This window comes from Eumetopias jubatus, unplaced genomic scaffold (genome assembly GCF_037043125.1).
Source record: "Eumetopias jubatus isolate StellerSeaLion01/CBP00866 unplaced genomic scaffold, mEumJub1_p1.0 scaffold_11, whole genome shotgun sequence".
Classification (NCBI taxonomy): Eukaryota; Metazoa; Chordata; class Mammalia; order Carnivora; family Otariidae; genus Eumetopias; species Eumetopias jubatus.
In genome coordinates this window covers 17,354,797-17,371,500 of record NW_028274817.1, presented here as the reverse complement: position 1 = coordinate 17,371,500, position 16,704 = coordinate 17,354,797, and the positions used below count along the sequence as shown (strand labels likewise).

At 41.2% G+C, this 16,704-nt stretch overlaps 1 protein-coding gene across 5 annotated transcripts in view; it reads right to left on the bottom strand.

Annotated features, from left to right (window-relative positions):
* Positions 1-16,704, bottom strand: part of MBNL3 (muscleblind like splicing regulator 3) — a 101,594-nt gene that overhangs the window by 24,087 nt on the left and 60,803 nt on the right. For all 5 annotated transcript variants that reach the window (XM_088028642.1, XM_028092699.2, XM_028092702.2 and 2 more), the window contains exon 3: positions 512-676. In XM_088028642.1, the coding sequence (XP_087884768.1) occupies positions 512-676 (165 nt within the window). The remainder of the gene's footprint in view (positions 1-511; positions 677-16,704) is intronic.

Genomic DNA, 16,704 nt, shown 5'->3' with positions numbered 1-16,704 from the left:
AGCAATGTGTAAAATGTCAGTTTCTTCATTTTGACAAATATGCCATAAGAAATTAGCGGGGGGGGGGAACTGGGTGAGGGGTAATATGGGAACTCTTTGTACTGTCTTTGCCAACTTTTCCTTCAACCTGTAATTATTTCAAAATAAAAAGCCCATTAAAAAGTAACAAAACTGCCATAAAAGAGCCAGGAAATTTGTTTGGATTAATATCCTAGCATTCAACGGTTTACCTGTAATAACAATCAGACCTCCGCATTATCTTAAAATGCCCCTGCTCCTTTATTAATATTCTTCTAAACTGAATTCATGGTAAATGCAACACAGGTGTTAAACCCAACACACCCAAATGCTCCCCCAACACGCACAACAGGTTCGTGGTGTTAATTAACACATTAGCAGGCATCCTACATCCTTCTGTAACTAAGTTCCCGAAAGCCGGGCAAGGGCTTATTCTTAAAAAAAAAAAAAAAGACACATAACGCAGTTTTTCAAAGACATAGCTGTGACTTACAAGCGATGACATGTGAGCATTCTGGAGCATAAACTGCATTTGCTGGGCAAACATGGCTGCGGCAGTCTTTTGTTGGATCAAATTGTTGCGTCCATTAATTTCCAGCTGAGTTTTTAAGTGTGGAGGAGGGTGAAGGTACTTGCAGTTCTCTCTAGCGCACCGACCCTGAAAATAAAAAATTAGATGAATGCACTTTGGTATTTCTAAAAATCTGGCAACAAAATAACAAAAGTTTATGCAGTTCCAAGCATGTGTGCTGTACTGTAATAAGCACTTTGCACCAATTAACTTACTTAGTCTTCGTACCAACCCTCTAAGATCGAGACCCTGGTAACCTTCACCTTCCAGATGAAGAAACTGAGACTAAGAGAAATTTGCGCAGCTATAAAGTGACAAAACCCGAACTAAAACCCAGTTGGTCTGATTCCAGAACTCATTCTCTTAGCCCCTCGGCTCTGCCCTACTTTGATATGCATCAAATTATGTTTAAAACATAAAATATTAAGGGGCGCCTGGGTGGCGCAGTCGGTTAAGTGCCCAACTCTTGGTTTCTCCTCAGGTTGTGATCTCGGGGTTGTGGGATCGAGCCCCAGGGTGGGCTCCGTGCTCAGCAGGGAGTCTGCTTGAGATTTTTTTTCTCCCCTCTCTCTCTGCCCCCGCCCCACCGCCGCTCTTTTTCCCCTTCTCTCTCTCAATAAATAAACAAATCTTTAAAAAAAAACCCATAAAATATTAGGAATACTATGATACCCTCATAACGTTACAGATTCAAATAAAAATTTCCTGACATGAGATGTAAAATCATGCATGTTAAATACAATTCAGGATTTGGATCTGCATATAGAAACTATCAAGAAAATTGAGGGAAAATGTTAGATACACGTAAATATACCTGGTAAATTTTAGATCCATTTTTCTGGACAATTTTAAAGTTCTTTTTCCCGAGTCCATACAACGTGAGAAACATCCTGAAATCCCCTGAGGTTCTGTTCCATCAGAGAGTAAATCTTTATACCTGGCAGTCATGTTCTTTAGGTTCTGGAGGCAATGGCCCTAGATCACCTGGATAATTGAGACCAAAGTGTATTTTGGAGTCTCGGCTCTTTCAATGTTTTATTGATGGTTTACGCACTTCCAGACAGGATAATATGTCAGTCCTGGGCAATCAAATATGCCTTTGGTGTTGCCTAAATGCTGACATGGCTGCTAATTACGGTGTCTACTACGTGGTACCAAAGGACGTCACTGGACAGAGATTTATCACAATGTCAAATGTGACCTGTTGTTGTGTTTGTTTAACTCGTGAGCACTATACAAAGAGGCTACTGAATCTCTCATTCATATGACCAGGCCCCCCATAATCCTTTTCAGACAAGCACAACTGTAAGCAATTCTTTTTTCCCCACTGATGCTAGAATTCTTTACAGTGCATGAGCTTATTGGAGAGAGAGGTGGAGAAAAAAAGCAGCTTTTTTAGGGGGGGTTACCCAAGAGTGTAAGTTGCTAGTCCACCTGAATCCGCAGGAGAAATGGGTTAGTTCATCAAGCGTTTTTAACACATGCTATGAATTGCCCTTACTTCAGAGGGCTAAACAGTTCACAACCACTCCTCCACACTGAGTTATCTGGTCATTAAAGCATTCCTATAATTTCACTGTGAATCAAGGTGTGTCCTTTCAAACCTTTAGAGAGCTACATTTAACGCAAACCTAGATGCACGGCAAGAAGCTGAGTATAACTCAGAACACAGCTTGACAAATCAAAGGAGCTGCTATTTTTTCTGTCAGTTTTGTCCCTTCGTTTCTCCCGATGATCTATTTAATTTTAACCAAATTAAATGATTTAGAAAATCAAATCAGATCTTACTTTCCACGTACCTTTACATTCCTCTGCATATCCTGGAAAAGGAAGAATTTATTGGTAGGAAGAGCTGAGAATGGTATTGACCCAGTCGTTCTGATTTCATAAAAGTAGCTTAGGAATGAATGGCTACATCATTTCAGCACATATAAGGACGGTCAGGAAATCATTCTATGTGCTCAAAAACACGGTAATGGAGGGGTGCCCCCCCACTAATGTGCCTCCTATGAGAACACATAAGCTTCATTTTACACCTACCACAACCTGCACCGAAGCAAAGTCGCAAGGATTTTAGTCCCTAGGTTCTCCACCCTCCACCCAGTGTAAAGGAGGTTTTCTGGCTCAGAATTAACAGCCCCGCGGGGAGCACTGATGCTTGGTGTCATCCACGGCCAAGCATGCTAGTTTATACTTGGGGGTTTCTCTCCCTCCTCCCACACCCTTACATTAAGATTTCCCCAAGGTTCAGTCCTAAATCCTCTGCTCTCCTCTCTAATCTCTCTTCCCTGGAGAAATGAAGTTCTTGTAAAGTTTCATCTATCACCGCACTGGCTCAGATCGTAAATCTCGGTCTCTACCTCTGCTCCCTACCTCTGCTCCCTCTTTGCAATTTCAGTGCTTTTCATCACTAACTGCAGCTGCATTTGTAGATCCTGCCCCCTAACCAGGTCTAAATAACTTACTCCTGACCTTCCTTCTCCGCAGACGATTTTTCCTCTTCCTGCACCATCCCCATTTAGGACCACTGCTCTGATTCCCATGCTTTGGGACAGTTACATAGCGGCAGTGAAAAAAAGAAATAAGGCACCTGCTGAGCAGGATTGCCTTAGGATTGCAAACCCACCTTGATAGCTTTTCCAGACGAGTGGCAAACACAACCACAGACGTTTACACAGAACACAGTTTGTAACCCCTTCCAAAAAAGCTTTATAATGAGGGCTGTCTCTTATATTCAGGAGTTCCAAACAATAGATCAGTTTAAACAATAGAAAGAAAAGGAATACATTAGGATTTTTACCATTGTTACAATTTAGAGTTTTAACATCATTTACATTGAATGCAATCAGTGAGGGTGGGGAGGAAGAAAGGGAGGGAGAGAACACGGTATATTTGGCACATTTCCTGCCAATCTACAGATAAAAAATTACTGCTTGCCTTTGTGCTTTTATATTACTGTCCTTTCCATATAGTAACTTTTCTTAAGCTTTGTCTTGGAAAACTAAAGACATTTGTACAAAGCAAAAACAGTACACACAAATAGAAAAAAAAAGAGAATTACACTTTAATAATTACATCAGGTTGGGCTGTAAAACTAAAGTATGGAATATGAGGCCCCATAAGGCTTAAAAACAACTTATTCGTCTTAGTTATGAGATTTTACTTGATTTATAAAGCATTCTCTTTTGAATGACAGAATCCATAATTTACTTCTATAACAATGCAAATGCACAGCAATACTACCTTACCAGAGACTGCTGCTTGTGTTAAAGGAAGCTTATAAAAGACCAAAAAAAAAAAAAAAATCTGCATTTTTCTATCCAAACAACAGATGACGAGACCAAATAATGCAATATCGATGTTATCTGTGGAACACAATATTTCAAAAGAAAACCAAGCCTCTTAAGTTTTTTCAAAATGACTTTGGAACTCAGGATAACATTTATACGCGCAACACTCGGTGATAAAGTTCTTTTGTATAGTACTCATTCTTCAAGAGGCCCGAACTTAATTATAGGCCAAAATACTTTAATTGGAGTTTGGAGTTGAGGGGGATAAACTTTGTTTTTGACATTTGCTAACATTTGCTTTTGGTCCTTGTAGGGGATCAAGGCTTTGGTAAACAGGTGGGGATGGGTTGGGGTGGAGGCAGGGGAGGGACTGCCCAGCACAGTATGTAATTACCCATTGTTCTTGGCCTTTGGAAAACTAACGACTAGAAAAGTTCCAGTGTTTTTCTTAGACCAGCTAAGCACTTTGAATGGGTCACGAGATATCCTATCACACTGGGTCTGTAACAGCCCAGAAACTATCTTAGTCTGAAAAAAAAATCACCCCTCAGGTTTCCCAAGCCACGTCAAAGGTGTCTCAAGTCCTCCTTGTAGACCCACAGTTTCAGAGTTGCCATGAGCTTAGTGGACCAAGTCAAAAAGGATCCTACAAGTCTCGTACCTTTGACAGTTGCCAACCACCAGCAGAGCTGGCTCTATCCGGAAAACAGCAGCTAAGGCTAGTCAAGACAAAGAACTCTCTAAGGGGGGCACAGCCTGTTAGGCTTCTGACTCTTGGTTTGGGCTCTGGTCGTGGTCTCGGGCTCGTAGGCTCATGGGGTTGAGCCCCACATCAGGCTCCATGCTCAGCAAGGAGTCTGCTTCGATTCTCTCTCTCTCTCTCTCTCTCTCCCTCCCTCTGCCCCTCCCCCACCCCATGCGCACACATGCACTCACTCTCTCTAAAATAAATAAATAAATCTTAAAAAAAAAGACAAAGAACTCTCTCTCTCTGCTTCCTCCTACGTATACATGGAGAATTAAAGAAGCATCGCAGAGATTAGCATGCAAGTTCATGTATGCTTGCCTGAATTTCACTTCTTTTCCATTTCCTTTGGCCTTAAAAACAAATCATTCTCATCTGGCCTTTCACTATGTTCCTGAGTTAAGAAAATAGCAAAGTGATTCAGTAGGAAAGCGGTTCTTGGCTGAAATAAGAGCCACTACAGCCATGAATCTTCCAGTTCCCCCTTCCCCGCTACCCACTTTGAAATTGCACCCAAAAAGCAGCAGGGGGATAAAATGGTCAATGAAACTTCTGAAATACATCTGCATCAAAAAGTTGATGACAGACAAAGGAAAAAGTTGCTGAGCATTTGTAAAGCCTCCACAATTCAATCTATTTCCTTTTTCCTACCTTCAGGCTTTTGACAAATGAGTACAAAGCCTTTGACAGAGAGAGAAAAGTAGCATTGTAGAGATTCAAATTCCACCTAAGTCTTGGGAGTTATGAGAGTGAGTCTGTCAGATCCAAGACTTCCCATGCACTTGGTGGTAGAAAAACCCTGTGAAATGTACTTTTTTATGTTCCTAAGAGAAAGCTCTACCATCCATCAGAATACGAAAAGGACCCTAGGAAGCTGAAAATTACCCTTTGTCAGTCACAGTATCTTAACAGAAACAGCTGTTTGGAGAATGACTGGCTTCTTCAAATACATTTGGAATTACGGGGAGGGGGGTGGTAGTGGGGGAACCCCTCCCCTCAAATACAATGATAACTGGGTTACCTTTTCAAAGACACCTCACAGCTCTGCTAGGCGACCAAGAGTTAAGGTGAAATGTTAAATAAAGGCAACGAACAGATGATTTGTTCTACGAAACAAATTATGTTATTTCATTTTAGTGACTGTGTGTTAAATGAAAAATTCTATTGATCACAGTGCCCTACTGACACATACTTACATGCATAGACACGGCTGCTCAGAGGAAGTAACAGTTATACGAGAATTACAAATCACATATCTGAGGTTGCCTGGTTCCTACCACCATCAAGACCTATTTAAAGGCTAGGAACAACCTAAAGGAGCTAAAAGTGAGGGGACACCAACATAAACGAGTATTAGCCAGACGTCAGCATACTAATGGCTAATTTCCCACTTTCTTCCTCTTAGGGTTCTGTCTTTCTAAAAATGGATATAATCTGCATCATTTTCTCCTCCAACATTATACCATCTATGAACATTGATAAATATGCATAAAGAGCATCCTTAAATCTTACATAAAACTTGTAATTTAAATTTGGGATGCAGACAAGAAATCTTTTTTTTAAAGTCTTTTAATAAAGCATTTTCTGAAAATATTGAAGGCAAGATTAATGAGGCTGAACATAGACCCTTATAGAGAGGGCCAGCCAAGCACACACCACACCCCCCTCACTACAGTCAGCTCTGCATCTCATTTCCTTACGCTACTGAACTCTGCTTTCTTGACATCCCATTTACGCACACACTGGGCAATGACTTTGGCCCAAACTGGACACCAAGTCTGAATTCAGGTAAGAAGCTGGGAGGAGGGCAGAAGAATTTTCTTGCCTATTTGCCTCAAGAAAACTTTCAAGTGGTGACCTCCAAGAAGATGAAGGGAGTAGGGCTCAGCAATGATGATTTGTTCTGAGACAGTACACTAAGATAGCTTGATTACCAGCTTGTAACATTTAGGGCTGAACTGGATTTTAAGGAACATCTTGTGTGCCTTTATCTTCCTGAGAAAGTAAAGACCAAAGAAGTGAGAGGACTTGTCCTACTTCACAAGCAGCTCAGTAAGAACAGAAGCCAAGTTCCCAGGCTCGCACTCCCCAACATGGATTTTCAGTTCAAATGACTCTTCCCCTGTAAAGATTTGCCTGGACTCCTCTCCCCACCCCCACTCTCATTTACCTCCCCCTCTCTTGTGCCTCCACCTGCACCTTGCACTCAGTTTTATCCCAGCACTTATCACTGTGCACATCGATAAATTGTTTGCATGCCTATCTCCCCACTAGACTTTGAGCTTATCCAAAGGCAGGACTCTATCTTCTTCATCTTTGAACCTCCAGGGATGTTTATGAGCCTGGAGAAGAGTGATCACTCCGTAAGTTTGCTGAGTAAATGAATAAAGTTTGTGAGAATGATTTTATAGGGAGCAACACTAAGTCTGCCTTAGAAGCCTACTTGCTGGGGCACCTGGGTGGCTCAGTGGGTGAGGCGTCTGCCTTCGGCTCAGGTCATGATCCCAGGGTCCTGGGATCGGGCCCCATGTTGGGCTCCCTGCTCAGCGGGGAGTCTGCTTCTCCCTCTCCTTCTGCCCCTCCCCCAGCTTGTGCTTTCTCTCTCTCTCTCTCTCTCTCTCTCTCTCTCTCGTTCTTGCTCACTCACTCTCAAATAAATAATCTTTTTTTTTTTTTTTTTTTTAATAAGCCTCCTTGCTTCTCTGGCTGTTTCCTTCCATTAAGTTCTTTCTTCTTCCTCCAAAAAGAGAACAATAGCCAACTTATGAATAAGGTTGTTCCTGGTTGTCTGTCCCAAATGACTGGTTATTCTATTCAGGTCTAGCAAACAGTGAATTTATACTTTTTTTTTTTTTTTTTGGCTAGGAATATATACTCTAGGGTGTATGTGACCCCGATGGCTGAAAAATCCTCGTAATTCAGTATAATTGAACCAGAAGTGTCAGGAATCCATGAGGCACACAGACACAAACCCTGGTCTAATTCCAGGGGTCTGTAGCCACAAGAACTCCCCAGGCCACAGGACCCCACAGAGCCGAATAAAGGAACATACAGCAGATTCATATGTAATCAACACCTGAGTCGGCCCAAGGGGAACACTGCATTTCCAGGGTCAGCTTCGAGTACACTGCCTTCACCCACTGTTCCACCCCAACCCACATTTCTCTGAACAGGCTGCAAGTCAAAATCCCTGAAGCTCCTTAGCCAGAGGTAGAATATGTGGCTTTAGGGCAATCACATCAGGTGGGGCCTTCTTGTGGGTCTCTATTGCACACGCTGGCTTCTTACAAGAAAAATGTTCCCGATATACTTCAAGACCCGCCCCCCACCGCCCCATTCAGCGGCGTTCACATTAAACACTTGTTTTCAAATAACCATGAGCTTAATTTTTCCATGAAATTTTTTGAAGAACAAATAACACTAAAAATCATAGTGGCTGTTCACAGTGAAACCAAGCCTGCCTCACCAATACTTGCTTCCAGCCCCCTCCTCTATGTCCCCACTGCTCTCCCCCCTCCACAGCCCACCTGCCCCAGTCTAATCGAATACCTTTAATTGTGCTAGACAAATATTAACTGAGTATCTGTTCAATAATAAGCTCCTCATGAACGTACCCCTCTCTGTTTATAAAGCAGCTGACCGGAATCAAATTAAAACCAAAGACAATGAAAGCACATTGGTACCAAGTTACCAAAAGTATTCATGGAGGCTGTCTTTAAAGCAGTTTGATGGCTGCCAACATAAAATGTCATTAAAAGACAGAAAACAGGAAAGAAAACATAATGGCATTCAATTTGTGACTCCAACAAATACAATACACATAAAATCATGCCACATAGGCTTTGTCATGAAACGACATAAAGGGGTGTCTCGCTCTCGGCCCATAGTCAAATGTTGGGTTCTTAGGGTTCACCTCCCTTTTTTTAGACACCCCACCATATGACCTACTGTAGTGATACAGACCCAGGACAAAGAGGACACCAGCTGCTTGCTCCCTTTCTTCCCAGCTAGGGCTTCTGCCCGGAACCCCATCCAGAGTTGCCAGATTGATCAAGTGGAAATACAGAACTCCCAATCAAACTGGAATTGCAGACAAGCAATGAACAATGTTTGAGGATAAGTATGCTCTCCATTTAATATATCATCTGGCAACCCTCTCCCTATCCATTCTTCTACCCTGGTGAGTTGAGCTAAATTGAGTCAAATCCTCAAAAACCCATTTTCCTCCCTTTACCTTAAGGACAAAAGGATTTCCCTCCATGGAATCCTCCCAGGCTCTCCTAGGCCTTCAACTGCCCCAAGCAAAGCAGAAGGCACTCCCAGACCCAGCTTACCTGACCAGCTGCAAGGAATTTAAGGAAGTTGGCTGTTGGAGAAAACAATTTTTTAATCCGTGGCTCCTCCCACCAAAAGCTTCACACAGCTCCCTACCCGTCAGCCACCCTACTTTCCCACCCACAGTGGCGCAATCAGCTATTCAAATGACTTTGTGCCTGCCCAGGGCTCCTCCTCGGGGTGGGATGGAGAGGGCCGTGGTCAGTGACCACCACGCCTAACTCCTGACTCTGAATTTATATACATTTTTGGAACATAGTAATTTCTACAGGAAGATGAGGCTTTTGTGTTTTGAAGGTTTTAATTGTGTGTGGGAGGGGTGAGGAGGGTGGGTTAGCTTTTCTTTTTCTTCAGCCTCGTCTGTGGAAGACTCAAATTCAAGCAAAAGTCATCCATTAAAGCCGAGGAAAATGATGGCTTAAGCATCGTGTTTCCATAGGCACACATAAGATCTATGCAGATACATATTCAAAACATGCAAAAAATGGCACGAATAGCCATTATTTGCATAGATGTCTTTTTCAGTCAACTCTTGATTACTCATATTAAAAGAGAGGGAGAAGTAAAGGGGCATGGTTGGTTCTAATGAACAAAATCATATATTCAGGAAGAATGGCAATCCATAATAGCCCCACATGGCAGAATATGCATATCACAAAAGTGGTAATTGTGAACATTTAGGAATCCGTTACTAGACACGGTCCTGAATTTTTTTTTTTTTTTTTAGTCATTAGGCATGCAAGCTCATCTCATGCCTACTTTTGCATTCAATTGTTGCAACATCACCTATCATGCAGTCTCTGGAAAACTCCACTCTTGAGAGAATGACAGTGAAAACAGCAAATGAGGTCTTGAAACAATCATGAAAACAGTTTTGATCTCTCAGACTCCAGAAAGGGTTTTAGTGACGCTCTAGAGTCCTTGGACCACACTTTGAGAACTACTGATCCCCGTAAGTACGCAACGATCCCTTGTGTAGGGAGCATTCTCTCGTCCATAAACTCTCTGAGGGCAGAAGCCATGTTCTTAGGCATGTTCTAGTCCCAGCACAGAAGCTAGTGCTTGGCCCGGAGCAAAGCTTGGCAAGCGATGGCTCATCCGACTGATTTTTGACCCCCAAATTTCAATACCTCATAAACTTCATTTAGGTTTCTTCATATTTTTCCCATAACTTTATTAACAAGCTGCTGTGAAACAAAAATGCTTTTAATTGCATTGTGCACTCCAAAACATTTATATCCCATGAGCACAATAGAAGTAAGAATGTAATAGATGACTTTTGCATTTTTAAATGGAGAAATTAAAAGAATAAAAGCAAATCCGTCTCAAACATTCAAAGAAAGGATGCAGATGCTTTTGTTGGAATTATCAAAGATTCAGAATGGGTAAGGTCAGAAAGAATGAAATCGTACTACACTGGGGAAGTTTACGTGTTTATAGACAACAAGGGATGGAAAAGCAAGGAGTAAAGTTGGAAAGCATTTGTGAGAGTGTGTACCATAGACCACTGCTCCCAAGAGAAGAGCCTCAAAAGCGCAGTTTCCTGGGGAAATTCTTGTAAAAATGGCATACTACATTCCTCTCCCGGAGCCTGACAATACACCAGAGTGTATCAAAGGATCTCTCTCATGTATGTCCTACAGTAAAGAAACCTGCTAACCCAACACAGCTGAATCGCAGAAACCATCCCTCTTTTCTTCATAAAACACCTTTTACCAGTATTTCGTTACACTGTCCTTATGGAAAATGCTGATCTAATATTTTCTCTTACTAAAGCTCAAACTAAGCCCCATGGCATCTGATAGGTCAAGTTAGCTTTTCCTTCATACTTTCCATTTCGATTTCTCTCCCCCTAACTAGAAAAATAACAGTGCAGCCCAAGAACCGGATGTTCCGTTGAAATGACATTGAACATTTTTGCATGTGCCAGATGCGCCAACAGGTAACAAGATGGAGATTTTCCCCACCATCACCTCCCCAGCTTTCTTCCTTTCTTTGAATGCTTCAGCCAGACAGCGTCTGGAATAACAACTTCAGGGCTTCTCTAACGGGCTTTCCCTACACTGTGACTCCTGTCCCTTGAAACCATATGCCACTTAGCTTAGGTTTTCCATGACTTAAAACTTAAGGGTCTCAAGTGAGTTTAAACCACACTAAAACTTGGGAAGTAAGGAGGTAGCTGGCAAGCCCCTCAATTCCTAAGGGTCTTAGTTTTGCACTTGACTCAAACCTTGGGGTTTCCACTTGGCAAAATTAAGTTTCCTGTCTCTGAGTAAAAAGAAAGTTTCAAAGCAATAAAGTTTCAAATAGCTCGCAAACGTCTACGGAGAGTATAAGGTGGAAACAGCCCTGATCATTGTTTGGATTTAAACAATTTATCTTTGCAGGGCTCAGTATGCCGCTGAGAATACATTAAATAATTACATCTCTATAGCCAGCCTCGGATCCCTCCACCCAGAGGTTATGCAAAGGGCAGGTATAGTTATTGATTTACCTTTGCATTTTGAAATTAGAGGCACAAAGATGACAATCAGTCCCTCTTTCGCTAAACCTAAGGCCTTTTTCAGAGAAAGAAATTTAAAAGCATGATATCAAAATGGTTGTTCGTGGGGTCTTGTTAAATTCACAAATGTGAAATCCTGTTTCAAACCCCAAACGGAGGCCAAATGTATCCACTTGAAGTAATAAGCATTTTCCTCACACGCCTACCCAACCACCAGACTAATAACAAATATGCAATTTCCAAGCAGAAAGTCTTAGTGGTATCCACTGCCATTCACATACTTTGAGGCAGGGACTAAGCTCACATTTTGTTAATGGTAATATATTTTTATCACCAAAACTCTTAATGAAAACTCTGCTAACTTGTTATTAAAACTGTAGGCATTTTAGAGTATCAGACACATCCCCAAAGAAAACTCCAAACTCCAAACACATCGTGTATTTAAAGAAAGTGGCCTTTTTAAACCAAGTAATTTTTTTAAAAGAGTATCTGAAAACCAGGCCAACTTCCTGTTTGTTTTTGTTCTGCAGACTTAAAAACAAGCAATTTTATTGATACAAATGTTTTCTCTTTTCAAAATAAAGATCTATTCTGCGTGGCCTGAATATCTATCAAGTACATTGAGCTTCATCTGAAATGTGTTTCAGAGATGTGAACATAATTGAGAACATTCCAGATGAAACTATGGAGATTACTTTTTAAGAAATATGTTTTAAAATGAGTCGCTCTTAGTAAATACAGCAACCTTGTCAAGCTCACCTTCTGCTCTCAGTGAGCAGTTAATATTTGATGATGATGAAACTGTTCCTAGTATTTAAAGAACCAAACAAGGCCATCCACAAACAATGTAACTAGAAATGGGGTTAGTTTAAAGAAGATAAAATGATAAGTGGAGGTTTTAGGTTTTAAAATAAATCAATCCCTCAACCGTAAATGTCTCATAATCCTTACAGAGGAGAAGTTGAAATATGACCTCTGCCAAAGAATGCCTATCTCCAGATCTAAAACAGGGACAAAAATGAAACAAAGCAAAGAACAGCACAAGTTAATTAGTTTTAAAATCTATTAATTGTACTCCCCAAGTCAGTTTAAACAACCGAAACAAGAGTTATTGGGGGAATAGTACACTTGTAAAGGTGTAGTGTTCTTTAACTATGTGTACCCTCTATATTAAGCACAAAAAGGTTTCTAGAATCATGGTGAGAGTCTAACCAGTGCCTTTTAATTCCTGGAATCCTTATTTGGGGGAGGGAAAAATAAAACAAATCTACTCTAGCTTCATTGTACCTTCCCTGAAAATCAGAATAAAATTAGAAAACTTCAGAAAATGTGGCTTTCTGAAAAAAAAAAATCCAGTTCGTGTCTCTCTTATCAGGTAAGTCAAATTCCATTCTAGAAAAATATTTCAGAAAAAAGTGATACAGTGAAACAAAGTAGATAGCATAAAACATCAATCTGCCAATCTTTTACACTTGTTTTTTTACTAGAGATAAGTGGAATGTGTGATTGGCTTTATTTTGTTTGTTTTACATCAACTTTATATGCTAGACTGGTATAGAAGGTCAAATGATCGATCCTTCAGATGTGAACGGATTCTGACCATTTATGAGGGTGCTGGGGGATAACTGCATCTCTGGTTTTAGCACATATTACTCAGCGTGTGACAATTGTTGACACACATTTGGAGACCAGGTTGAGGCCCTGTAAAATTACATTTTCCATTAATATCTTGAAAGCAGTCATAACAGCAAAACCCATTTGGGGGATTTATAGAACACTGTGTGGTCTAGTTTGCATTTTTTTTCACCCAGCACTTCCAATTGAATAAGAGCTACTTTCACTGTGTCTTTACCAGGTGCCAGACCCTGTTCAAAGTTTTGAACTTTGCGTGCGTAGCCTCGTGTAATTTGCACAATAACCCTGGGTCAGTGTTGTGCTGAGGAATTGAGGCACAGTGAGGCGAAGAAACACCCACCAAGTGACAGACCAAATGGAGCAGAACGAGGATTTGCAGCGAGGGGCGCTGGGTCAGGAGCCCACATTCTTAACCAGGACCATATCGCTTTGCAATCCTTCGGCATGTGTTAAGCTGAGGAATGAGCTAGTTCAAATACTTCTTCTGCCCGGGCCACTATTTTCCCTCCAAGATTGTACCAGAGATTGCACATCGACTGGCTGTTAGGTATGCCCCGAAATGATTTAGTAGATAAATGTATGGCAGTGGGATGTTCTGTTAAGCACCTAGGAATCTCAAGTGACTTGGAAATGAATAAGACAAGGTCACCGAATGTCCACCTGAATAATCACAGCCAAATTTACTGTGCATTTGCCAGGCACCGGGCACTGTTCAGAGTGCTTTATATGCATTATTAAGTCTTTCATCCTCACCGAAGCAGAACAATTAGTACAAACACGTCCTCTCTTAGCCCAGCTTTTTAGTAAATGTTTGCACAATAGAAATTTTGCCAGTTGGTTTGGGGGAGAGCAGTGTCATATTATCAGGGGTTGGGGTAAGGGAGCTTAAGTCATGGTCATTTGTGCTTAAGCAACAGTACAGCAGAAACCCCAGGGACACCGAACGGGTGGAAGTGGGCTCAGCAAAAGAGTTGCCGGTGTGCCTTTTGTGACTATTGTTACCTCCTTAAGAGAAGAATCTTTGAAAAGCACACTACTGCTATTCAGAAGCAGGTTTACTCAGACCACAACGGTCTGAGTGCCGGAGGTTCCACACTATCACAAAGCAGAGAAAATTTCCAAACAATGACAAAAGATCAACCTTATTGCAAAGCAGTACCAAAGTGTTCTTCGGAAGCATTTCATTCCACTGAAAGCCCAGGCAAATGATATTTCACAGATGCTACACACACCACCTCACAAAAGTCTGTGCCACCGAAAGCTCAGTTTTAGTGGGGGTTTGACTTAAATGACTAGGATCTGTCTATACTCTGATGGCGCAGAGCAGGGTGATGATGTGTAGACCTGGGAACTAGGGTTTGACTTTTTCTTCACTCCAGCTGTAGCCTATGAACAAGAGTATGTTTTGTTTCTTCTCTAGATTGCCGATTTATTTTGGGTTAAGTACATTATTCACAAAGGAATACCAAAGACTACAAAATGCAAATCAATATTTAGATGTATCAGGTAAACATGTCAATAATATGAACATACCCATTCTATTCAATACAACTTATCATTTAGGCTTTTCCACAGCTTTAAGAAGACAAACTATTACATGTACTTGCTGATGACACTAGGGAATCTGGATCTTTTAATAAGAGACTAGACAATTGAGCAATGCAGCCTCCAAAAGTGTACTTATACTTTTAAAGACAGTATAATAGGGGGATGCCTGGGTGGCTCAGTCAGTTAAGCATCTGACTCCTGGTTTTGGCTCAGGTTGTGATCTCATGGGTCACGATCTCAGGGTCATGGGATCGAGCCCTGCGTCGGGCTCCCTGCGTCGGGCTCTGTGCTCAGCAGGGACTCTGCTTGGGGATTCTCTCACCCCCTCTCCCTCTGCCCTTCTCCCTGCTCTCGCACTCTCTTTCTCTGTCTCAAATAAATAAATCTTTTTTAAAAGACTGTATGATAGGGAAAATAATAAGGATAACAAATCCAGTGTTGACACGAATCAGTTGTTTGGAATCAGGGCACAGGCTATTCGTACTTTCGACTTTGAATGCTTCTGTTCCTAGGCAAGGCAGTAATACATCTAAATTTTAAAGATGAAAGCAGTATTTTATCAGAAAGAGTTCTAGACTGGGATACAAGTGCCCTGGATTCTGATTATCTTTAGATCATGGCTAAATTATTTTCGTTATGGTAATCAGGTAGGCTAGGAATAATTCCTGCCTCTGTATACCTCACAGGTACTTTGAGAGAATAAAGGAAGAAAATGCAATTTAGTATGCCTTGGAAATTAAATCAGGAAAAGGGTAAAAAATATTAGTTATTTTTCTTTATTAGTTGTTTTTTTTAAAGATTTTTATTTATTTATTTGAGAGAGAGAGAGCGAGAGAAACAGCACGAGAGGGGAAAGGGTCAGAGGGAGAAGCAGGCTCCCCGCTGAGCCGGGAGCCCGATGTGGGACTCGATCTCGGGACTCCGGGATCATGACCTGAGCCGAAGGCAGTCGCTTAACCAACTGAGCCACCCAGGCGCCCATCTTTATTAGTTGTTTACAACAGAACAAAAATTGTTACTGTGAATTAAGTATAAAAAATACTACAATTTCACTTCCCCACAAAAGGTACTACATTACCATATGGGTAATCCTTGCTTATGGGAGTAATAGAAATTATCATGTGCCCAGGGTCGGAATTTATATACAATGTTAAAAAGCCAAGGATACTTCGCTTCTCACCACTGGACATCTTTAAACAGTTGCTGTTCCCACCAATCAGTGGTATGGCAAGTGAAAGACCAGAGGAAAAAGACAAGATCCGGGCTTTAATCTTATCCTTGTAAATAACTGAAATGAGAAAAGTTATTGCTTCCTTTTCAACTGACAATAAGCCAGGGCCTACTTGGGAGACCAGTTTATCCTGTCAAGAGATACTTTCCTACCATCACAAGCTTCTTACTTTAAGATCTCGCAGATCACAAATTCACTTTAGAATCCTAATGAATAAAACACTCAGTCATTCCTATTCTATGAAAAATTTGGAGCATTGCACTTTTTGGTTGGTCCTTTTTCAATTTTTACATCGCCACAACTGCTGCCATATTTTATTTATAACATATATTAAGATGATCCAAAGAAATCAGGCAAGTCATTTTTCTCCTGCTAAGTTAGGAGGATAAAACAGAACAAATAACAGACTATAACGGAAGATGGTAACTGTGCCTAAAATACTAGCAAGTAATTGATCAAAGGGATTTTTTTTTTTTAAAGATTTCACCCATTTATTTGACAGAAAGAGAGCGTGAGAGGGAAACCACAAGCAGGAGGAGCAGGAGAGGGAGAAACAGGCTCCCCGCTGAGCAGGATGCCCAACGCTGGGCTCGATCCCAGGACCCTGGCCTCATGACCTGAGCCCAAGGCACATGCCCAACTGACTCTGAGGCACCCAGGTGCCCGGATCAAAGGGATTTTGAATATTATTTAGATAAATTGATAAATAACAAAATTGAATCTTGTTATAAAACTGTTTATCCATGTTTGAGCTAATTTCTCATTTTCCATATCTTTCATCTCATGAAGTTGACCTCTTAGAAGCCAAGATTGACACATATAAATGTG